At 39.3% G+C, this 26,190-nt stretch overlaps 2 protein-coding genes across 7 annotated transcripts in view; one reads left to right on the forward strand and one right to left on the reverse strand.

The window, feature by feature from the left end:
* Window positions 1-8,077, reverse strand: part of LOC105383806 (homeodomain-interacting protein kinase 2) — an 85,264-nt gene extending 77,187 nt beyond the window's left edge. For 5 of the 6 annotated variants that reach the window (XM_048625361.1, XM_048625362.1, XM_048625360.1 and 2 more), the window contains exon 1: window positions 7,717-8,076. The gene's annotated coding sequence lies outside the window, so the exon portion shown is untranslated. Of the gene's footprint in view, window positions 1-7,716 lie in introns of all 6 variants that reach the window. The other variant, XM_048625358.1, reaches the window with a different exon arrangement.
* LOC105385357 lies at window positions 1-26,105 on the forward strand. Its single transcript, XM_048625523.1, has 16 exons — window positions 1-673; window positions 16,956-17,137; window positions 17,516-17,691; window positions 17,955-18,456; window positions 18,856-19,006; window positions 19,809-19,956; window positions 20,405-20,510; window positions 20,937-21,016; window positions 21,311-21,408; window positions 21,835-21,958; window positions 22,305-22,561; window positions 23,289-23,432; window positions 23,781-23,900; window positions 24,521-24,620; window positions 25,185-25,299; window positions 25,839-26,105. The coding sequence occupies exons 1-16, from the start codon at window positions 1-3 to the stop codon at window positions 25,998-26,000; spliced, it is 3,138 nt and encodes a 1,045-aa protein (XP_048481480.1). The 3' UTR covers window positions 26,001-26,105.
* Window positions 26,106-26,190: the final 85 nt, after the last annotated feature.

A 26,190-nucleotide genomic window follows, 5' to 3' on the forward strand; every position in this document is an offset into this window, starting at 1 on the left:
ATGGCTAACAGCGACACGCTGGATACTGCATCAACCCCGTTTGACCAACATAACATTGCTTATAGGAATAGGATGAAGAGAAAACATGAAGATAGCCTAAATATGGAAATGGGAATGAATGCGTTCATGTCGGAAATGAGAAATCTATTTGAAGTACAAAACAATAAAATTCAATCACTACAAGAATCATTAAATACCAACTCCGCTAAACACAAGGAAGTCATAGAGGACATGCACGCAATTATAAGTGAGATCAAATCACAAAACATATTGCTTCAAAAATCTACTGATTCAATTGAAAAGTGCGTGGATAATTTATCTACTAAACTAGATGATGTATCAATTAAAGTAAGCACACTTGAAGAGAATTGTTCTGCAAACGACAAGCAAATAAGTCTTATTGAGAGTAAAATTGAAGAACTAGACAGACAAGCCTCTCTTACGCTATTAGAAATTCGGAATGTACCTACGAAACCTAAAGAAAACCTTGATGACCTGTTGAAAATAGCAATAGACACAGCCAAAACTGCCAACGTTGAAATAAGCAATAAAGACATCAAAGACATTCGGCGCCTTCCTGGTAAACCAGAGGCGAACAAACCAATCGTCGTCAATCTTAATTCTGCCATAGACAAGAAAAACTTAATAAAAGGAATAAAGGCTTTTAACTCAAGTAATAAAAACGACAAATTTAATTCAACTCATCTTGGCCTTGAAGGGCCCTCTAAGGCGGTATATGTTGGAGAGCATTTGACAGCCAAAGCAAAAAGATTATTTTATCTCTCACGTGAATATGCAAAATCCAAAGACTACAAATACTGCTGGACATCGAGCGGAAGAGTGTTTCTCAGAAAAGATGACAATGCACCATACATATTAATCGCTAATGAGAAACAATTGGAAGATATCAATAATTTAGCACCCAATTCCAAATGACTATGCAAAAATGAATTGATTACTTGCTTGTTTTATGTAATTTTGTCTTTAATAACCTATTTTGTAAGCATGCACTACTATTGTTACACACACTCAACAATACAAAATGTTTCCTAACGTATTCATTCTTGGAGACGTAAACCTTGACATAAAACATAATAACAATAATGAAATTGATGCCTCTTACTATCTCAATATGCTGGCCACGCATGGTTTGCTCCCAGGTCACCAATTTCCAACTCGGGATCCTAGCAATACTTGTCTTGACCACTGCATGATCAAGTCCATGAATGAGTCTACAGTAGTAGTTCTGCCACCCTCGATTACAGACCATTCACCTGTCATCCTCTGCACTGAATCCCGCACTATATGTATTGCCCATAAAAATAAAACTAAAACAAAAATTAATTATAACGCCATCTGTCAGGAGTTGGAAACAATACAATGGGACGAGGTACTCAACTCTGAGAACGTAAATGAAATAACTGATAAATTTATAACCATCGTATCCAATTTAATAGCACACAATACTACAATAACTCCTATATCACGATCAAGGCAAAATATATGCCCATGGGTAACAGTTGGGCTAATGAAATCTATAGCTAAGCGAGATAAACTGCACAATAAAGTAAGAAATAATCCCAAAGATGCCACTCTCAGAAAAACCTATCTAGATTATAGAAATATATGCAAAGCAGCCATAAGAAAATCTAAAAACTTATACGACCAGGCCGAGTTAAAGAAACAAGGAGGTGATAGTAAAGGAGTTTGGAAACAAGTTAAGAGAATATGCAACACCAATAATAAGTCTAATAACTCTGATGGATTATTAAAAAAGGGAATGGATGTGAACGATTCACTAAACAAAACGAATGAATACTTTTCGACTATTGGATCTACATTAGCACACAACATCTTGTCCAATACAAAATGCACAGAAACTGAGTTGGCCCACAAAATTAAATCGGATGGATGTGCCTTGGACTCGTTCTTGCTCCTACCACCTGATGAATTCGAAATTAGCTCAATTATAAAATCCCTTAAGAGTGACTCGGCTCCTGGAGTGGACAGGATATCAAATAGGCTGATTAAACTTGCTCATGACTCATTGCTGATGCCTATAACTAAAATATGTACCCTCAGCATTGATACTGGAGTAGTGCCTGATGCTTTAAAGGTATCTGCAATCCGTCCTATTCACAAGGGCGGGGATGGCGATGACGTATCAAACTACAGGCCTATATCTCTTTTACCGGCACTTTCTAAAATATTGGAGAAACTGGTAAATAAAAGGCTGAAAAACTTCCTGGAGTCCAGAAATATCTTATCCAACAACCAATTTGGGTTCAGGATGAAACGGTCAACTGAAGATGCAGTTACTCAACTCACCAGTTTTGTTACCAGTAAACTTGACAGGGGGGAGAGGTGCTTAGGCGTTTTCTTGGACTTTGCCAAAGCGTTTGATACCGTGTCCATCCCCATACTGTTGGCAAAACTGGAAAGTATTGGAATCCGTGGTCTGCCCTTGCTGTGGTTTCACAGTTACCTCTCAAACAGAAAACAGAAAGTGAAGATTGGTAATGACGAGGGTGACTATGCTGTTGTTAATTTTGGAGTGCCACAGGGAAGTATACTGGGCCCCACACTGTTCCTCGTGTACATTAATGAACTGTGTAAGATGACCATCACAAATGGCCAAGTAATTACCTTTGCTGACGACACAGTTCTCTTGTTTCATGGGCCATCTTGGGCAGATGTTCAGCAACACTCTAACGAAGGTTTGCGAAAAGTTTCTGCTTGGCTCCAAGATAACTTACTGACTGCAAACACAACTAAGACAAAATACATCACCTTTGCAATCACTGCACGTTCGCTCCCATCAAGTAACCTAGACCTGGTGTTGCACGGGTGCAGTAACACACTGAGCTGTAGTTGCCCTGTATTAGAGCGGAAATCTTCAATAAAATATCTTGGTGTAATCATCGATGAAAAACTTAACTGGTCTGAGCATATCCGAATCCTCTGTGGTAGAACTCGCAAATTGATCCGCATCTTTAAAAAGCTCAGGCATGTGGCAGATCGTGATGTATTAATGATGGTCTACTACGCTCTCGCCCAGTCCATACTTGGCTACTGCATCACAGCATGGGGTGCCGCAGCTCAGACGCATATGCTCCCGCTGGAGCGCGCTCAGCGCCTCCTTCTAAAAGTGATGTTTTTTAAACCCAGACGTTACGCCACAACTCAACTATACAATGACTGCTCAGTGTTATCAGTTCGCCAACTATATATAAAATATTTAATAATAAAACAACACTGTACCATTAACCTTGATGAAATGAAAGTTAAAATGAATACTCAAAGAAGAACAGATCGTATCTTTATTATGCCATCGACTCACACTGTTTTTGCCCAAAAAAAACACTCCTTCCTAGGACCTTTCATTTACAACCAACTGAGTAAAACATTAAATCTATTAAATCTAACACGTACCCATTGTGCCAAACAAATCCACAACTTCCTTTCAGAAAAGAACTACCTAGAGACAGAGGAATTCCTTAAAACAAGTTACTAGCACGAGCCATACACGCATAGGTACACACACACACACACACACACACACACACACACAACACTCACACTCACACACACACACACACACTCACACACACACTCACACACTCACACACACACACACACACACACACACACACACACACACACACACACACACGCACACACGCACGCAAACACTCATAATATAGTTACTCTCCACTCAACAATGCATGTATTTAAATTATTCTCTTTTAATATTATTTATAATTTTGTGTCTATTACTAAAATTGAATTGCATATTTTTATTTAAATTATATTAATGAATGAATGAATGTATTTGCACAAAAAACGCATGATAAGTTTATATTCAAATTTAACATACTTACCTCTTACCTAAAAGAGCTATGTTATGATAGAAGTTATCTATGTTAACATAATTTAAGTTAATTCAGTTTATAATTAAAGTTAACTGTTACTTGTCACACCATTGTAAACCGCTGTGACCCTACAATACAGGATTACCTAGTGTAGGGAACAGAGACGAATAGAATGTATATACAGACCACATTCAATATAGCCTAATTAATATTTAAATTTTTATATTATATACTGTACCTCTGTAAATGAAAATGAAATAAATTATGATTATTAATATACGTTCACGTATGTACATAAGTGAGGTAAGTAATTTGTAACAGAGTTGCAAGGATACACGGAACTTTGTAGAGCTCTCGGGAATCGGGAAACTCAATCCTGGATTTTCTGCTGGCTGATACCAACTCTTTACCTATACAGTATACAATATGTATGAATACGTGTACCAATTAATGGTAGGCAGAGCATAATTATTCTCTTGAATCTCTGTCAGTACAACAGTATTAACTACAAATATTTTATATATTTGTAATATAAATTGAATGATGAGGGAATTTCATAGAAATCTATGTGCTTATTTGATTACATAAAACGTGTGTGTATGCTTTGTAATTATAAATACAGAGAACCGAGCCATTTTCACTCGAAAACAGTTTCACATTAAATGGAATGAATATTCGCTACTACATAGCAATCCCTTTTCGAAAAGGCCACTTAATTTAAATGCGGCAAATCCGCGTATACGACTGGCGGATGTGAAAATGACGGGTCGCTCTGCATGGTATAATCCTATTGTGGGCAGGAGAACAATGGCCAGTAACTCGGAACTGAAACCAGGCATTAACTAGCTGGTTCCATAGACAACGCCGGACTTTCTAACTGCCGAAATGCGTGGGCGCCGGTGGATTCCTTCCTCGGGGAAACTTGTTCTGAGGACCGGAGATATTTATTTATAGGTATCGTTTTGTAAGTAACCCTTTTAGGGCTCTGTGCTTGCCGTATGCGGTTAAAGTATGTTTTTGGATAGGTTTTAAAGTTGATAAAAAGCATGGATTTGAGAAAAGTACCTATTGTAGATTTTTTTAGGCCTATGCTATACAAATAACCAGACATTATCATACCTCACAACGAGCCAAGCAAAAAATTAAACTGCTTTATTTGTCGTGAAAAACAAACGTTATTATAGTATAAGCCTACTCAAAGTCGAAAAATTTACATGAATGCAAAAAAACCTTTTGTTGTTTATTTCCCTTTCAGAATACGTCCAGTACCTACGTCTGGCCAATTAATAACAACAAGTATCACAAACGTACAGTCGGCCGCAAGTAGACCTGGTTTATCGACTTGGTCGCGTAAATTATTGTCCCTCGCGCGCTATTTGTTTTGCCATTCAAATGATTTGCAACGCCGGGACTTGCTCACAGATATTATGAACGCTCCAGGCCGAATGGCGTCTACTTTTATTCGACTGCTCGCAACATACACGTAGAAAACGTGATACAAAAACGTGACTGACAAGAGTATCAAGCCCATTATTAACTATTGTTATGCCTAATTTGCGGTTCGTTTTTTAGACAGTGAAAAGATAAATGGTGGACAAAGATGGGTGTGCCAGTTCGTTCCTACAGACTACAGCCAAACTTTTATTATTATGCTCATTAAGGAGCGCCATAAAAAGGTTATCTTCACATCCATTACGAATGTTTGTTAATTCGGCGCAAATAAAGATAGCGCGAGCAAACAATATGAATAACAACTCCACATGACAGAGTAGTGTTCTTGAAATAAATATCTAGGTATCCCACCTACGTGCTCTAGAGAGAAACGTACAGAGCAAAAATGATTAAAAATGAAACTAGATTTCTTTTTAAAACTGCATGAGGCCACGACGAAGGCCGTTCGGTCGAAATACTGGCAAGTGGCAATAAGAGCGCGCGCTATTTCGTAAAAGAAAAAAGATACAATTCTTTTCAGCCAGCTACAGTTAGTAACGTTGCACGTTGCGCACGCGCTGACAATGCTAACTCGTTGCCGTTATGCGTTGCTGTTGCCGTGCCGCGGGATGGTAACGGTGCGGTGACATTTCACGACCAGCTTACGCCGTGCCCCAAGCCTCTAAGACATGGCCTTTGCCCCTACTTTTAGTAAAGATATATTAGTCTGTTGGGCCAAATATTTGCACAATACACAAATAGATTTTCTTTATCAATGCGACTTCGTGAATTTCTTGGCTGTAACTACATATATCCATGCTACTTTCTTTAAAAAGGACAAGTCGAAATTGGTTCCAATATTTTTTCTTGTAGCTGCAATGTCTATGCTGTGTCTTCAGAAGGCAAACTGTTAGGGGCATATTGTTTTAGTATTCACAGCTTACTAGTTCTACATCTAGTGCACCCTGGGTAGTCAACAACTGATTGAGAATGAATAATTATTTCACCACGGTTACAAATTCACAAATCCTAGAAAAGTTATTAAGAGTTTTAACTGATGTTCTAAGAATAAGGTTGGTACACATAGTTCTATCTATTACATTAAAATAGTGATGATGAATATGATTGCAACAAATACACTGACAAAGTAGTGCACAGATTTAAAAAGTATGTTGAATATTATAAATTTATAAAAAACCTACATAATCCCTGAGTGACATGCATTGCTTTTTATCCCGGTTTCCCCATGAGTCACCCTATAAAGGTGAATTTATTATAACATAAATTTTGCCTTAAAATCTTTTCCCATAGGATTTCTGGTATCATAATAATAATAATACTATAATATGTGAGCCTGTGGGGACCTCTCACACACTAGCATTCAACCTCAACCTAGGCAGAGAGATATGGGTATCAGACAAATTATGGTATCTACACATATGTACATACTTATATATACATAGGTACAAACATGCAAGAGCATGTTGAGTAAAAATATCTGCCCTGGACGGGGATTGAACATGGGACCTTCGGCATAGAAAGAAAGAAACACAGCATATAGCAGTTAGGGTCAATAACCACTCCACCATTCAGTTGTTACATTATTAGTTATTTTGATAAACTATAAACTGCCAGTTTCTATATCTCTATCTATCCGTAACTGGTAGTTACTTTCATGCGATTTTGACATAATCAAAAGTAACAATCAGTCAAAATCATATGAAAGTTACTACCAGTTAAAGATAGATAGAGTTATAGAAACTGGCAGAAAGTCGCACATATGAAAATCAAAATGGATCATAGTGTGTAAAAGTAGGTACCTAACATACTTATCATAAAATGTAAGTTTGCAAGGTGATAGAAACTACATCATAACATTGAAATCTTTCATCATCTCATATTGCTAACCAAGACATGAAAAATATACTTACCTAATGCAAATAACATCTATGTAGGTACCTACCTTCTTAGAAAATAATGTAAACATACCTAAACAGACCTAACAATATTCAAAACATCATGTTTTCAAGATTCTCCAAGTCTTAAACCACGCATGTTTTATTACACAAGCGATACACAGCGGAATTGGAATCTAATAAGATAAAAAGGGTTCGTCTATAAATAAACCCTGCCTTCTGTTTACCAAAGACATGTGACAGCTGGCCACGATAACAAGCATCAGATAATCAGATATAAACCTTCGAATGTACCTCATTCCTATTATAGACAGTGTCTAGATGGTTAAATAGCCGAGAAAACAATAGAACCATTAGAAACTTACACGTAGTAAGCGGTTATTGTAGGCGAAACCAACCATCCGATCCGATACGGCGGGAAGCAGTATTTTTCCACTCACGTTAACTCAGGTTATTTGGCACAGATACAAACGAAACTTAACTAGGACGTTGCTTACCTTTCGAAGTCAAGATTGTGACGGTCTGATCCCACTATCATGCTGGAGGAAGCATACGAAAGTGGACAAAGAGTCCTTCAAAACACAGCCATTTTGAAACTGTTCCTACTAAATGTTACGTGTACACCGAACCGTAGTGTTTTAAGGTACGGGAAGGAGGAAAAAGATTATCCGTTCGCACTCATTTTGAATTCTTAACACACTAAAAACTAACACTAAACATTTCACACACTTTTAGGTCTGATTTCACTTCATACTTTCGCACACACCCGTTTCATCACACACAGTCCGTCGGACGAAAGCGACGAACCCACACACGAATTCGCTCGGCGAACGGCGAATGACGGCTGCGAGCGACAGCTCATCGGTGTTGCCAGATTCCAATAAGAAATTTCTACTATATTTTCGTTCAACCGCATCGGCAACACGTTTTTTTTAGTGAGCATTACATGAGGCGAACCTGGTTTGATCGCAGTCGCTTGAGAGTCGCGTTGTTGTCGGACTCTATCTGTTAGTTGAGTTTTCATATAACTTAATGTCTTAATAGATTGCGTTGTATTGGTTGATAGGTACATTATATTAAAGCCAAACAACAATATAATTGCATTTAAGGATTGCACACATTATGACAGGTCACACGTTCCAATGCCGTTTTTCTTATATTAGTTAGCACAAATAAACTTTGAGTAACTTTCAAAAATCATGTAGGTACTTACTTAAGTATTTTCAGGAAGAAAAATGAATTCATGAATTTTATAAATTATTTTGAACTTGTTATGTCTACCTATTATCCACAAATTTATCACATACTGGAGGGCACTGACACCTAAATCTCAAGATTTTATTTATGTTACTTTATCTTAATAATTAACTACATTAAGTGCAAATGATTGATATAATAAATAACTTTTTTGTATATGTAGGAATTTAATAAACAGTTATACCACGTTCTCTTATGGTGAAGGAAAACATCGTGAGAAAACCTGCACATCTAGATTATAGTTGTGTAGGTGTAGATACAGGGTACCCGACGTGCATTGTACTCTGTCAAAAACGGCGGTATGGTTCGCGCGACCTATCCCGTTTCTATCCCGTGTCGCCCTCTTCGTACAAATTCCAATATTTAGAACCTGCCTACCAATACTCAGTACCTAAATAAAATAAATAAAAATAAAATCATTTTATTTCAGGCACAGGTCCCATAGTTATACATAATACATCAAAATTTTCATTTAACATAATAAACATCAAAATTTACATTTAACATTCATTGTTACTTAATTTACAATTATAAAGTAAGTAAGCAATTATATTAAATTATTATTAAATTGTTATAAACAAAAATTATGAGATTTATTTAATGTCATAGAATTGAATCGAATTAGTTTGTCAGAGAGTGTGGTACAAATTGAACAGTTTGATTAGGCATTTTACATATTTTATCATTAGTCTTAAGGCCACAGAACGGTGTGGTTTTTTGGTAAACAGTTACAAAAATAGTTTTAATAATTTCATTATTACAGTTAACAATTCTATTGTGAAATGAAGTTGTAAGATTACGCATCAAGGCAAAGAAGTCTTTGACCCCATTCGTGGCAAACATGGCAGAGGCACTACACCGCCAGGGGAGTTTCAGCATACATCGAAATGCGTTATTATACTGAACACGCAGAGTGTTCATGGCACGCTGCGTGTAGTTCCACCATAGCTGACCAGTGTAGAACGCCTGGCAGTAAGCCTGAAAAAGGGTTATGCGAACCTGAATCGAGCATTGAGAAAATGTTCTCGCTAACATATTACTTTTCATTGCTAATAAACGCCTTTGACGTTCAAGATCATCATTATCTTTTAAAATGTAAATGTATATGACATGTAAAGATCGCAAAATACGGTCGTGTCTAAAATAAAAACACAGCACCAGCAATTTACATTTTTAACCGACTTCAAAAAAAGGAGGAGTTTCTCAATTCGTCGGGATCTTTTTTTTATGTATGTTCACCGATTACTCCGCCGTTTATGAACCGATTTTGAAAATCCTTTTTTTGTTGTATTGGGTTGAGCTCCCAAGTGGTCCCATTTTTTTTTCAGAATTTTATCTCACCCCCAAGGGTGAGTAAAGGGGTAAAACAGGGTATGAATTTCCATTTTGGCCACATATTAACCGATTCTAATGAAATTAAGAACGTAAATATAGTTCTTATAACAAGAAAATATGATGGTGACCTTGAGCTGATCTGATGATGGAAACGGAAGGCAGTCAGGGGAACTCCTCAACGGTAGGAATATAGCAACTACTTCGTGTTTAGGCTTGAATGATTCGTATTGATTAGTAGGACTTTTTGGTATCATTTGCACCTTACTTTTGATCGAAAATTATTGCAAATAAACTAAAAACTATAAAATAAAACCACTAAAATGTAAGAAATAATTTAAGGTTTACACAAATTCGTGGTTTTTTGAAGTTGGTTTTTAAATTTTTTTATTTATTTTGAGATGTCAGAAATATCTTCCATTTTACAGTGACATTTATATCCTACTTTAGAATATTTTTTATTTACTTGCAACACCAACTGATTCATACCATAGACAAATAAACACAAGGTTTTTCAAGAGTAACACTCTACGCATGGAAATAAATAATAGTTTTTTTTGTTTCTTAATAAAAATACGAAGTCTCCTTTAATATTTTATACCCTTATGTTTGTATATACATAATTTTATCTTGATAGATATTTTAACTTCAGAGAGAATAAATAAATTTTTATAAAGTTTAATTTTTATTGTATAAACTGCTGGTTGAAAAACCTTTTCTCAACTCTGCTATGCTCTATGGTGAAAATTGCCCGCGTAATTTGATTTGCGAGGTGGTTTCCTAGCAACGCAATAACAAATGCCTATACGCGAGCATGTAAAGTAACGCACAGTGTTATTTCCGTAATTTTTATAGGTAGTCGGTCGGTCCTCAATTTTAATACTGCTAAATGCAAACGTACTATAATAATCTTAGCCATAAATTTATTTATATCGAAAACGTGATGATACATAGAACAAAATAAAGTTTTTATTCAAAAATACTAAAAAAATATGTTTAAGTTGTTTCTTGTAGTGTTAGTTATATCGTGCGCTAACATCCTCGACGTAGTTTTTGGATTAAATCATGGACGTAAGTGTTTTAAATTTATTTACCTTTAACTAACTACATTATTTTTATGTTCAATATCAAGTAAGTAGTTAGGCATTATAGCACAGCACTACATTAGTTTTGTTTTAGAGTTGTGTCTACTTTTTAGTTGGTTATGGTACAGTTTAGGTACTTATTAAGCAACGTAGGTAATAGTTACCAACTGCCTCTGTGGTCTAGTGGTAGAAGCTTCGCTTCATGACCCAGGGGTCCTGGGTTCGATTCCCGGGTGGGACCATCAATTTGTGTTTCTAAATTGTGGTTCTGAGTTTGGTTAGGACATAGAAGGCTGATCACCTGATGTCCGAAACAGTGAAACGATCCATGCTGTCGGATGGGCATGTAAAGCAGTCGGTCCTGCGCCTAGCTCTCTCCAGTCGTGTCGGTCAATCCGTCCCATTGGGTTATGAGAGTGATGGAACAGAGAGTGCTCCTGTGTACTGCGCACACACTTGGGCACTATAATCTACTCCTGCGTAGATGGCTGATCTCAATTGAGATTGGCCGCCGTAGCCGAAATTCGGCTAGGAGGACATTATTATTATTATCATTATTATTAATAGTTACCAATAGCTAAATGAAATTTTAATTGCATTTCCACAAACCCAAAACTTTAAAGTAGGTTAAACAAGGTACCGTAAATCATGCATGTAATACTTGTTTAAGATGCAATAGTTAGGTTCTTACTAATAATAACATTCAAGTGGGATCAAGTGTTTCTACGATCATAAGATTTCTACGTCGTCAAATATCTACAGACCTAAGTTAAAAATCTCCTAGTACTACGAGAAAATCTAGACTTTACCACACTTTACTTACTTAACCATATCCCAGGAGTAGCTACTAAATACCTACTTACACCTATAACCTTCTCCTACACATATAGTTCGTCGTCGCTACCTAATCTAGTTCACAAAACAGCAATAAGCCATAGGGTCACCAGTCGCCACGGTCCAGTGGAGATAGGCCGACATCCGGCCACCACAAAGACCCAGCCCTGATAGCCCAGCGACTGTGAAACCATGGCCTATTGTTGTCCACGATAACATACAATTACATGGCTTTTTGTGCGAATTAGGTCGACCGTGTTTGGGTGACTAGTTGAATATGTAGATTAACATGGGGTCATCAAAAATTTCACTGATGATGATGACGTATGGTTGAAGGAATGCAATGGGTTGCAAAGGAACTTAAACCTGAAAATCTATAAGTTGATGGTAGTGGTGGACCTCTACTAAGTACCCAGACAGTCAAATTTCTACCAGCAATTTCTAGTTTTAGTAGGTACTTACACAAAGATGGAAACACAAATTGGGGATTCCATCCGGGATTCGAACCTACAGGTTTTGTAGGGAAGCAACGTTTACAAGTTATCACTGTATCAACATAAATTAGGTAGTCGTATTATGTAAATAATTTCGTGACTCCCCCAATAAAGTTCCAGGTGGTATTCATTCGTGCCATTCCGTACCTTCCTTGTCTTCATGAAATTTTACATTTCCTGCTTTATGGAATCTGAGTTACGTTGTCTAGATACAACAGTCTAGTAGTAGTAGTAGTAGTAGTATGAGATTAATTTACGGCAATAAGATTTACACTTATTTGTATATAAGTACAGAGAGTAGTTAGGAACTTTTCAGACCTATTTACGTCACGAGTACTTACCTACTATTAAGTACCTACCTTCTCGTTAGAGAAGTAAGTTTGTACTATGCTCCTTGCTACCTACTGTCTAAATAGTACCTATAGCGCGACAGCTTAAAATATTAAAATTAACCCAAAATACTTTTGGACATACGTCCATGCAAAAAAAGCCAATGATTCAATTCCGGATAGAATGATTTATCAAGGCAAATATTTAAGCAGCGGTGATGAAATATGTGAAGCCTTTAATACTTATTTTCACAGTGTATTTATCTCAACCCCTAACTCATCGAGCTCGGCAGAGCAAGCGAACCCTGGCGTTTCCGTTGTGAACCTAAGCTCGGTCGAGTTGGACTCGAAGTTAATACTCAAAGAACTACAATCTGTAAACATACACAAGGGTGCAGGTTCTGACGAAATCCCTCCCATTCTTATATCTAAATGTGCCAAGGAGCTTCTTACACCAATTACTTTAATATACACAGCTTCTACCGCTAGTGGTGTTTTCCCTAGCCGATGGAAAGTAGCGTTGATAACTCCCATCCCGAAAAATAAAAATAGAAGTGTTGTAACCGAATACCGACCCATTTCTAAATTGAGTATATTTGGAAAGATATTAGAAAAAATCGTAACATCTCAAATTTCTTACTCTGTCCGTAGCCACATCACAGATAGGCAGCACGGATTCATGAAATCACGTAGCGTAGAATCAAATATGGTTACCTTCACTGATTTCCTCTGTAATGCAATGGAAGATAACCTGCAGGTTGATGTCGTGTACACCGACTACTCGAAAGCGTTCGACAAAATCAATCATAACTATCTGTTAGATAAACTTTCAATGGCCGGTGTACATGGCAGCCTCCTCAGGTGGACAGATTCGTATGTTCGTAATCGGTCACAGGCTGTTTATATGAAGGGGTACTGCTCAGGCTTCCTGAATGTGCCCTCTGGAATTCCGCAGGGGTCACACTTAGGGCCCCTATTATTTTTGCTGTATATTAATGATTTAGGCGACAGTCTGAGTGACACAAATTTTTTACTATATGCAGATGACACAAAGATATTCAGAGCTATCAAAAATGTCGAAGACTGCCATCATTTGCAATCAGATCTCACAGTTCTTACAAAATATTGCTCTAGTAATCAGCTATTTTTAAATGCTGAAAAATGCTGCATAATGACTTATACTCGAAAAAGAAATGTTATAAATTTCGAATATAAGATACACAACCTAACGCTGAGACGCGTCAACACTATTAGGGACTTAGGAATAACTATGGACAGTAAACTATCTTTTAACTCTCACATAGACTCAATTATACAACGAGCATTGAACAGTCTAGCATTTATTAACAGAATAAGTAAAGCCTTTCGTAGTACTGACACATTGAAAATTCTTTATTTTGCCTACGTTAGATCATTACTAGATTTTAGCTGTATAATTTGGAGTCCGAATTATGATGTACACATACAACGAATCGAAAAAGTTCAAAAAAAGTTTATTAAAATTCTTAATTATCGTAACAATATAAATAATATATCCTACGAATGCTCACTTAAAAAATACAACCTACTTTCTTTAAAAAACCGCCGTGTACAATTTGATTTAGCTTATCTATACAAAATACTGAACAATATGATTGATTCCCCAACACTATTATCCAAAGTTACCTTTGTTGCCCGTAGACGAGTGCCCGCCAGGTCCTCTCGTGCCCTGAACCTGTTTGAGCCGCCTCGCTTCACCAAAAACTACACTCTTAATCACTTTATACCGAGATCACTAAATACCTACAATAAACAATTCTTAGATTTAGACCTCTTCAATGTATCCTTACAAAGCTTCAAGCATAAACTATACATGCTATTATGTAACAAAAATTATACCGTAACCTCTTAAATGTACCTAACTATATAACATTACTTATGTGTTAATTGTGTAATAAAAGCTGCATAGGATCCTAATAACTTCCCTACTATGTATTTGTAGTGCCATTTACTTTGTTTATGTACCTTTTATTATTCACTTACTACATAGGTAAATACAAAAATTAAATCCAGTCTATTTAATTAAGTATATCCTGTTTGATGGCTTACCTTACCGATCCCAAGATTAGAACTTAGTAATAATCGTAGGGTCAGACAGGACAACTTACAAAGTACAAAATGTAATTTTTCATTAATACCTGAACACCCTGTTTGATGGTTTACTTATTCTTAAATACCGAACCCAAGACTATAATTATTTATATTGAATCGTAGGGTCAAACAGGGTTACCTTCAATAGGTATTTACTAATTACCTGCCTTCATTCCTCAACAAAAAAGAAAATAACACAAATCTGTTTCAACTGTTAACTGTAACTGTACCTACCTGTTAAAATATATTGTACCTACTTTCATACTTGTAAGGTTGTAAGTAATGATAATTATTATAATCGTGCCCATTCAGACAAAGCAGACACAGAAAAGTTGTAGGTAAAACCATAGTATAAATATATGTACCTATTTGAGTTCATAGAATCCTCATAATTTTTTGTGTTACCTATTAATACGTTATGGACATAAAACTTACACTTAAATTACTCTGCATACATATAATAAATTACACCAACCTACAACCTAGTAACTTTAATTCTACCTCATAAAGAACTCATCACATACTGACTAATTTAATCATTATTGTATGTTGCTAAAGGTTAGAATTGCTTGTATCTTTCATCTTATTCTCTTTATGAACTAACTATTGTTTGTCACTTAGCTACCTACTTGCTTTACTATCGAGAATAGATAACGTTATGTCTGCCTTTTCAATATGAGTACCTTTCATATACCTACATACCTACTCAAGATTATAATTATCTACTAGTATTCTTATAGCTAGTTGCTAACAAACACTTTAGGTTTGTAATTGCCCAAGTACTTTCAAACTTTACTTTAAAATGGAACTAATAAGATTTATATATATCACGCATTGTGTGTAAGATTTGTATCACACGGCTTTAACCGTCATAGTAAAGTTCCTATTACTTTGTGGTAAAATAAATAATAATTATAGACAATACCATGTACTAACTGGCTATACATACATTGTCTTAGTTTAGCACGCTCCGGTGTTAGTTGTAACCGGTTACCGGGCCTGATATACTTAGTCGTATTTTTGTATACTACCCTCCTAATATATTAAGCATAATCATGTATAAGAATGTATAACTATGTACACTTGAACATTTTTCTTTTATAGTAAAGCTAATGAACGACATACTGTTTAGCTTAACTGTCTAATAAATTATGTACTTACTTAAGTAACCCTAAATGCTCTAAATGAAAGACTATTTAGTAATTAATATTCGGCTCTTTTTGGTCTGTAATAGTTTATTAGAGATAACTAGCATAGTATATGTCTTGTAATGACTGTTTGTAGCCAAAATAAAGAAAATAAAATAAATAAATAAGCTTAGGTTAGCATTCGCCTACCTACAAAAAAAATCTTTTCATCCCACTAGTAATATCTACCCAGATTAAATGCGGCGTGAAAGTTAAATCTTGTTATTTTGGCGAGCGCCCAAATTTATAAAGTAGGTCGTTACGTTTGATGAGCATTAACAAAACCCAGCGCCCACGGAAGTACCTACCCACGTCCCTTTACAGCCTTCGATGCTCCCAATACTTACGGAACATGAAAATGCGTTTCTTTTGTGTGTGTTATCGTATCGGAGCTTGGTACGGCTTACCTCGACGGAGAACAGGAGCGGCCCAAATACGCCTCCCTTGGGCACGCCGCACGCTCCCGGCCGAAGAGCCTCTATACTGCCTATAAACAGGATCCGTGATTCAGGAGATCACGCGATGTAACCTGACTACCTGAACGTTGGCCGATCGATTGTGTCTGAATGTTTGCTGCGACTGGTTTTATTCGTTTTTGCTTGCTTAGTTCCGTGTTTTCGGTACATCTGACAGTATTAAAAAATCATCGATAGCCAAACTATTAAGTTTCTACACTTTTTTAAACACTCAAGTATATTTTATATTTATGACATTTATGATTAGGTTTATGTAGTGTAGGTGTAGTACGCAAATACATAATACCTATTATATAGTTAGTAAGTACTTAACTACTTACCTTCTTCGCTATAAAAAATTAGTGGAATCTTGGTTGGTAATTTAACCGTTTCATTGGATAGATACCTACCTAAGTTTTCTTTAACATATTTTTCACCCATAAAGCGGCTACTGCTGACGAGCGCCTCCATAGAATGATTCCGAAATCAGCTCGTCAGTAGATAGCATGACTCCATCCATTAGGATTGATCCACTAGATTAACATCCATGATGAAGAATCACTGTACATAACCTTCCGTAGGTTACATGAAAAATCACTGCACTTAATAACCAACCTCTCCCAACCCAAACAGTCCAAGGCCTCCTCTCGCCGGACCAGCACGCGTTGACCCCTCGCCTGGAAGACTTCTTCTGGACGGGCTCAGGCGACGGGCCTCCGCCGCCGGAGCCGCCGGACCTGGCGCCCTCGCAGCCCTCGCTAGTACACACCACCACGGTGTTAGCTACCGTGTATTTGGACTCGTATCCGCCACAGGTGAGATAATATGAGGAAATATGCTGATGATAATGAATGATTTTGATGGGATGTTCTATGTTGAAGAGTAGGGGTTGGTGTTTGTGTTCCTGCAGACACATTGTTAGTAGAATATTAAAGTATATAAATAACCTTCAGAATCAGGGAGATGGGGCATCCTTCATCATCATTTGGATTCATCTGAAAACAATCGTAGTAATAGTAAGCAACTATGAGTATACAATTGAACTGACTCCCGTCATACAGTTGCACTGAAAACTCTTACATTACTTACTTATTCCCTGGCTCAGCGACCAAAAGTCTTGGCCTCAGACACAAGAAGTCGCCAAGTGGTATCTATCCTGCGCTGTCGCTACTACAACACCAACCATCCAACAGGCAGTAACAGACCCTACAACGGGCGAGTGCTCTTCCCACTGCGGCGGCGTCCCAGACAGCTTGGAGCCTGAAGTCCCGGATGACCGCCGCTACTGGCTGTTGACTGTCATACAAGGAGCCGCCCCGGATAGCCTGCAGCTGCGGCTTGCCAGGCTGTATCAGAAGGCTTTCTTGAGGTGAGGGTCCTTACTTTGAAGTCCGTTAAAAAGCTGGGATTTGTTTGCTAGCCAGGTTATATTCTTCTTGGAAAGTCTGTGACCAAGACTAAACTTAGACCTTGACTAGCAGCGCAGCATTTGTCACCGTGTTAAAAGACTGACCAGGGTCTGCCAGACGTATATACAGATTACAGTTTATACGTCACTTGGGGATTGAGAAGGCTTTCTTCCATGCATCCCCATTAGTTATAACCGTAAAAGAAAATAAATTCGTCTTTCAGGCAACAAGAAAGACATCTTGGCATCATCAAGTCTCTCGATGCGCCGACCACACGCAAGAAACATGAAGTCCATTCTTTCGTCGTCAACAAAGACTTCAAAATCGAATCTTCCGACTCAGATTTACCATTCCCAAATCACAGTGAACAATCATCTGTGTCTTTTATTGAACCCACGAGGGTCTTACCTAGCATAGCTAACACCATACTGAATTCATCAGGTTTAGAAGAAGTTTCTTCGGATATATTTAAGGTAGAAGTAAACATATCGTCTCAATTAGAAATACAGCCGACAAAACAAAGTCAAATCCAATGGATCCTAGCGACTATGAGGAAGAGAGAAGTAACGACAGATGGAGAGGAAATTTCGAAGGAAGGAAAAGAGGAATTGATAGATATCCCTCTAGAGTCAGATACTGGGAATGAGACCATGTTGTTCAAGAGGGAAATCATCAAGCCGGATCAGCAGCCACCGGTGCAGGTCCACATACAGAATATAACTGAGGTGAGTTAATTATACATATTTTATACCTATAATACCTATCCGTGTTATTACTATTTTAATCAATTACCCTAAGTGTAGGTACGTTCGGTAAGCCACTCTTGAAAATCCTAGAGTGTACCTACATGATTGTTTTGTCCAAATCATGATACCTAAGTACTGTGAAAGCGTGATTAGTGATTACACCCCAATCTTATCAACCAACATAAGCTTTGGATGTAGACAGAGGCCGCCCGAAAGTAAATAGTGCAAGGCACCCTGCCCTCGGTTCTTCGTCGTGGTTAGACAATTATTACTACATTAAGAAGGGTGATTGCTCAAAAATCTATCAATCTAAATCAGGTCCTTAAAATTAACCTTATATAAGTACCTCTGACGAATTCCCCACCCTCACCTCCACAGCTCTCAGAGACAGGCTCCATAGAGATAGTCTACGTGGTGCTAGTCGGAGGCAGGGCGGTGCCGGCGGCGGTGGCGGCGCGGGATATGAGGCTGGTCAGGAACGCAGAGGTGGCCAAGGAGCTGGGAGCCACGGTGACTACGAAGGCTGAACGTGAGTTTGTTTTAGGTGGTTTTTTACTGATGTGTTTTCACTATGAATACCTTATGATTAAAATGCCCTCAACCCTCAAATGCATTTCACGTTTTGGAATATTCTACATCTTCCTTTTGTTTTCTAAATCTATAGATTGATAGATTACTTACCCTTTATTAAAATTAAAGGCGATCTTATCTTCCCAGACCTTTAGATGGGTGGACCCTACAATTGAGAGCTCGCAACATTGTGTTTTCTAATACCGCAGCATCGCATCGGCACTAAAAATGCTGACTCTGATTTTCCACTGGATTGCACATCAACAGCCCTTCACGCAACACAACCCCTCACCACCTGACCTGGTTCCCTTCAGCAGCGTACCTCAAGGCGGCCGCGTTGCTACTCTTGTTGACACAGCAAGAAGTTGTTTCGCCTTCCATTTAGATTCAATATCAAGACCGACCCCAGGCAACAGTAGCAGAAACAGCAGTGCTGACCCTATACACACTCAAACCACACAAACCCTCACCACCTGACCTCATTCCCTTCAGCAGCGTACCTCAAGGCGGCGGAGGGGCTGGCGGGGGCGGCGGAGGGCGGAGTGCGGGGCGCGGAGCTCTGGGCGCTGGCGGTGTTGCTACTGGTGGTTATGTTACTATAGCAAGAAGAAGTTTCGCCTTCCATTTAGATTCAACATCAAGTATACGACCCTTCAGGCAAAAGAACTCTTCACTCTCCATGTAGCAATATCATCAGTGGCGACCTAACTATACACACTCCAAGCACAAAAACCCTCACCACCTGACCTCATTCCCTTCAGCAGCGTACCTCAAGGCAGCAGAAGGGCTGGCGGGGGCGGCGGAGGGCGGGGTGCGCGGCGCGGAGCTTTGGGCGCTGGCGGTGGGATCCGCCGTGGCGGTGCTGTTGGTGTTGTTACTGGTTGTGTTGCTGTGTCGGCTGGTAAGACGGTGAGTTGATATAGGTAAATATGGGAAGCCAGTAGGAGTTAACTCTAAAGTGGGGTCTCAGGAAAATAAGGGGCCTCAGATTTGGGCACATGTTCAGTAAATAAATCAACAACAAGGAATACTTCTCTATACCAGGTTATGATCATATTATATTGATCGAAGAAACCAGCATATATTATACGCAGCAGCTAAGTTATGTTCATCACACCTTGGTCTGTGCAGTTGGGTATGGGCAGGAATCGGGATGAGTTCATACGACAGTTGTCTTTGAAGACCCACTCTACGATTACCCACCAATCAATCCATGCTGGCTGCATGCATGGCAATCCATGATTTGAAAAAGGTCAAGACCTCATAGTTAACTTATCAAAAGTTTACATAAATGTCACTTGCTTTTGTTTGAGTCATTATGAAATTTACTAACCCCGTGAAACCCCACCCCCACCAGTAAGAAGACCATGTCAGCGGCGTCTCTCCGCGCCTACAGAAACGAGATCCTGCGCGAGGCGGAGCGCAACCAGCTGAAACAGGTGCACGAGGAGAAGGATGGACGGGTGAGGGGTTAATCACTAAGTAACTCCATAGATTAAGTATACTCACGAGCAATGAAAGATTTCCAGTGGTATATGGGACGACAGTGGCAGGTGGAACTGTTTTCATTGCTCGGGAGTTTACCATGGAATACCCACAATTTTACTATCATCATTACCGATTAATCGTCCACGGTCTTTCCTGAGCAGAGGAATCACTACAGTTGTCTGCCTTTGGTTTTCCTAATCCAGCGACTACTGGCTAACTGGCTAAGATCGTTGGTACAGTGGGCTGGGAGAAGTCGTCCCATGAGACATTTGCCGGTTCCCGGTCTCCACTTGTTAACTCTAACGGTTATTCGTTCTTCGTCAGATGATCTATGCTCTGCCAATTCAGATCTATCAAATTTTAATACTGTAGTACCTAACCCACAATTATCTTTGTTCCAGCTAATCAGTGTGGTATCTCCGAGTAGAACAAGACCCAGTAGCACACTGCTGCCCATATACAGGGCTGCCAGTGCCTCAAGGTATGTATGTATGATAATGCACTATACAGCTGTTTCTCACGAGTATCGCCTGTAAAAGGTTTTACCAAGAGAGTTCCAAGCCTTAACTCCTATAACGAGTTTCTATTAATATTTATTAGTACCTTAAAAGGATTTCCAAATCACTCTAGTCTAGAGGTTACCTTCGCATAGTTAACTGTCATTTATTATAAAATGCCGTGAGGAAAAAGTGGCGCTCCTAGAGTGAGGCGTTGGTCCAGCAGAGGACCAGTAGACAAACTTTGGCAGACATGATAATTTTCTGTTTGTCTCCAGTACTTCTACAACATCGTCTGGAGTGTCGGAGGTGGCTGCCGCGTTGCGTCGACGGCAGAAAAAGCCTCACGCGCTTAGAATAGCGCAGAAAAAGCGAGGTAAGTAACCTATATGTCGAATAATATTAGTGAACTAGGCATAGGGAGCTCAAGAGATATTCTTCATGTCACCCCTGTTCTATATGTAGGTATACGAATTTGGATCTTGGCTGATGATAATGATGCGATCATCTAAACTAAACTAAGAGATCGCTCTTAGCGATAAGGCCGCCTATTGTTCATTGTTCCTAGTTTATTAGTTCTCTTTGTATGTTTTAATTTGTGGTGTTCAATAAAGATATATTCTATTCTATTCTATTCTAACTATTAGTTGCTACCCACATCTAACACACCAAAGCCAAAACTTAAGTTGAAATCTAAGACCTTCTCGAAGACAGTGGACACTTAAAAGTTCTTAGATGTCTTTACATGTCCTCCCAAAGAGACCAACACTTAGATTTTCCCATATTATCTTTTTTTTTCCAGTGGGCACAACAGACAGCCTGCTCGAGGCCGCCGGTATCGACAGTTCTGACAGTGCCAAAGAGCTGTCGGCACCCAACACGCCCACTTCCTACCTCTCTATGCCGTCTGTACGGTCTTTTCCGAGGTGAGGACTTAAGAAACCCAAGTCCCAAGTAGTATACTTAGTTATGTAAGTCGACAATATCACAATACACAACTATGTTGACCTCTGTTGGGAAAACTGGGCAGTCTGCTCGGTTTCATGGAGTAAAAACCTCGAGATTCAGAAAAATATCCAACAGAAGACTGGTTATCTGATAAAGATCATCGTTTTTTCCCATCCAGTGCATTATTTGAATGTTAATGGATATATGTAGGTACCTAACTTTTCACAATATACCTAAACCATTAAGTACATTTCTGCCATTGCATTACTCCAGAAATTTTCATCATCAAGTCAATCATTTTCCTTCTACATCTTGTAATTCCAGAGGCAACACAGTAGAACCCTTATCCAAAGTTCTCGAGCCAATATCCGTCAGACACCTAGACATGGACTCGTCAGGTGAATCCACTAAAGAACCCCGGACAGAACCAGTGACAAAGACCCATCAAGACCGTAAGAACCAGGACACTGTGCCTCGGCGGCAGATGTCTTCGCAACTGGTCAGATTGGGCAGCATTGGTAAAGATCCTGGGGTGATTGGCCCTTTGGTGTGGGACCTGCATTGTCAGAGAATTAAAGATGGTGAGTAGATCTGCCTGATAGCTATTTGTAGTTAAGTAAGGGGCCGTCCATTAATCACGTGAGGTCGTTTTTCTCATTTTTTGACCCCCCCCTCCCCCCTGGTGATATTTGGTGAGGTTTGGGACCAACCCCCCCTCCCCCCCTGGATCACGTGTATTTTTTTGGAAGTCTATGTAAAGGCAATTTTTGACTAGAAAAAAATAGGTCATACTACAAATCGTTAAAATTTTTGCGCCGTCCAAAATATCGGTTCAGAAATACCTAATTTTTGACAAAAAATTAATACACGTGATGTCTAACGAGAACCCCCCCTCCCCCCTCGTGATGTTTCGTGAGGTTTTCAGTACCCCCTCCCCCCCCCTTTGAGTCTCACGTGATTAATGGACGGCCCCTAAGTTTGTAGAGTCATCATCTAGAATTACGACTTTTTGATTTATTTGTCCTTCTATATCCAAACGTAGATTTGATATTGGGCAGCGATTTACTCTATGTCCCTCACCGATAACTGGGGTTTATCAATGTCGTTTACAAACTCGCTTAGCAACCAGAAAGGTTATTCAGCCAGTAAAGAAATCATTTCCACACACCCATAACTAACCCAAAAGCCTACCTAAACCCCTAACTGTAAATCCTGTCTCTTATACGCTTTTGTTTTATTTGTGTTTGTGGTGTGTTGCATTTATTTCTGCACAATGCTGAATTAATCTGTTCCCTTCTCTCCCCCCAGTCCCCCAACCCTCCCCCGCATCGCAACCCGGAGTCTCACGCATGAGACAACGTTTCAACGAGCTCGTGGACGACGCGTTCAGCCTCTTCAACAGCGACCGGTCCAATGATACCTACACTGTGGAGGAGAAGGATTGTCGGGATGGTGAGGATTATAGTAAGAAGCTTATAGGTAGATGTAGATAAGTTTATGTAGCAAGCAGCTGCTGAAAACAATGGCACATACCATGGAAGTAGAAAAAAAGGCGGAAGGAATCTCGCTTACTAAAACACTGAAGCACCACAATGGCGACGACATAAGAGTGTGTGGGTGCGTAGATGCGACGTGATTGGCGCGCGGAGGCAAACTGACTTACTTGGAGTGTGAAAGTGTGTGTGGCGGGCTCGTCGTAACAATTAATGAAACTGACTTACTTTGGGTGCCTCACTTTTTAGTTCGCGAGATTCCTTCCGTATTTTTTTCTACTTCCATGGCACATAGATTAAAATCAACGGCTGGGGGTGTCACGCATGAGACAGGGTTTCAACGAGCTCGTGGACGACGCGTTCAGCCTCTTCAACAGCGACCGGTCTAATGATACGTACACTGTCGAGGAGAAGGATTGTCGGGATGGTGAGGATTATAGTAAGAAGCTTATAGGCAGATGTAGATAAGTTTTTATGCAGCAGCTGCTGAAAACAATGGCACATAGATTCAAATTCAACCGCCGGGGGTGTTACGCGTGCGACAGGGCTTCAACGACCGGTCTAATGACACGTACACTGTGGAGGGGAAGGATTGTCGGGATGGTGAGGATTTGGTTAAGAAGCTTAGGTGTGTAGGTTGGAGCTGCTGAAAACAATGCCGTATCATGGATTAGATATAATGTGGCTGATAAGATAGTCAGTATGGTTTTCTCGTGTTTATTTTTATAAATAAATAGAGCACATAAAAGAACGTAACAAACAATGGATGATGTAGTTCACTATGTACTTACAGTGACTGCACGAAAAATCCAGATATGGGTGATGAAACTTGGATTGAAAGTTGCTAGGCCTTTTCTGGCTCTACTCTCGGAAGGAAGTACTTAGTCGAGTTTTTATTAGGAAGGTGATTTTGTCATAGTTATATAATGTTCATATAGCTATTGGCTGTTGGTACTGAATAGCCTTTGGATTATAAATGATATAACCCTTCCAACACAAGAAATTCGCAATCAGGTACCTACTAACATTACCAACTTACATTTCCAGACAGTGAGAAGCTGGCCCAAGCTCGCAACGACAACGTGCGTCTCCCAGGCTCCCCGTACTCCGCACTCGATACTGTCCGGGGCAAGTCTGCCGGAGTCAGGTGATACATCATACCTACATTACCTACACTTGCAGACAGTGAGCAGGTGGCTATTACCTACACTTGCAGACAGTGAGAAGCTAGCTCAAGCTCGCAACGACAACGTGCGTCTACCAGGGTCCCCCTACTCCGCTCTTGATACTGTCCGGGGCAAGTCGGCTGGTGTCAGGTGAATTATGTTACCACAGTTAACTATAGGGTAGGTAGACATCACTTTAAATAAAATTTCAGTCAAATACTTGATTATAACAGTCAATCCCATACAGACACAATAATGAATTTGTGTAATGTTCTATTAGCACAATATGAATTCCATGATTCACTGGAAAACTCGCCTCGCTCAACAGTTATCGGAGAGCCAAGTGTAGGTTTTCAAATTTGTATGGCGCGGAGCTATTTCAGCGGGTATACCGCTAGGTGGCGACTCTCGCGCGCCAAATTATGCTCTTACTCTGGAACGGAGTAAAAACTCGCACTCCCTATGCGGTTCTTTGATGGACATCAGCAGGCTGTCTTTTTAAAATTTTCTTCCTTATCATCATCACTGTAACTATTATATTTCAGGCCGGTCCCCCCCAGCAGCCGCGGCGAGGCGGAGGCCCCGCGGCCCCGCACCAGCGCCGCGCGGCCCGTCGAGCGCAGGCCCCCGGCTCGGGCGTGGGACGCCACTCCTTCACATGTATGTAGTATTGTGGATCATAGAACATGTTTACTTTTTGTAGATACCTACCTGTACTAGAGGGTCACCATTCATTTGTATGGTAACCCAAAACTACTACATATTATGATGAAAAAAGTACATTGTACCTATATGTAACATTTTATATAATTGTAGCCTGCAATAACCTCAGAATAGGTAAGCTGAAAAGATTAATCATAGACCTACAATTAACCATAGTAGGTACTTACATACTTGTTGGAAAGAAAGAAAGAAAAGCTTTATTTGACTTAGATAGCAATATTAATTTACATATACAGGAAAAGATCTATAAATATAGGTATTTAATCTAATATAAGTACTGGTTATAAATCATATTTAATATAGCCAATGTATTTGCTGTCGTCGTCAAAAAGGTGTCCACTCAGCTACTGCAGCGCCTTTGGCAAGTACAAAGGACACTGTGCTGCTTTTCAGTGGAAACCTTATAATGACGCACTACGTGTAGGTAGTTGAGAAAAAAGTTACTGATTTATAATACTTATAAATATGTTTTCCAGTCCCTAACATCATCCCTGCGGCTACAGCAGCCGGCTATCAACCCGGCCTACATCCTGGCAGAGCCGAAGCTCTCCCCGCAAGACCCGGCGCTGCCGCTCATATCCGCCATCAAGAGCGAAATACAGAAAGTGAGGCAAAATGCGAAGCCACCTGATAAGTAGGTTTGGTGGTGGTGGTGGAAGTTGAAGTATGGTATGTTAAATAGTATAGTATGGTATGGTCATTATGGTTTTGTTATGTTATGTGTCGGATAAATAGCACATATTTTGGAGAGCCATACGCAAGTAAGTTGAATGACTATTTTGTGAAAAGTACCTTTTCGAAGAGACCTATGCAGAGTGTTATTGTAAG

This window comes from Plutella xylostella, chromosome 14 (assembly GCF_932276165.1).
Source record: "Plutella xylostella chromosome 14, ilPluXylo3.1, whole genome shotgun sequence".
Taxonomy (NCBI): domain Eukaryota; kingdom Metazoa; phylum Arthropoda; class Insecta; order Lepidoptera; family Plutellidae; genus Plutella; species Plutella xylostella.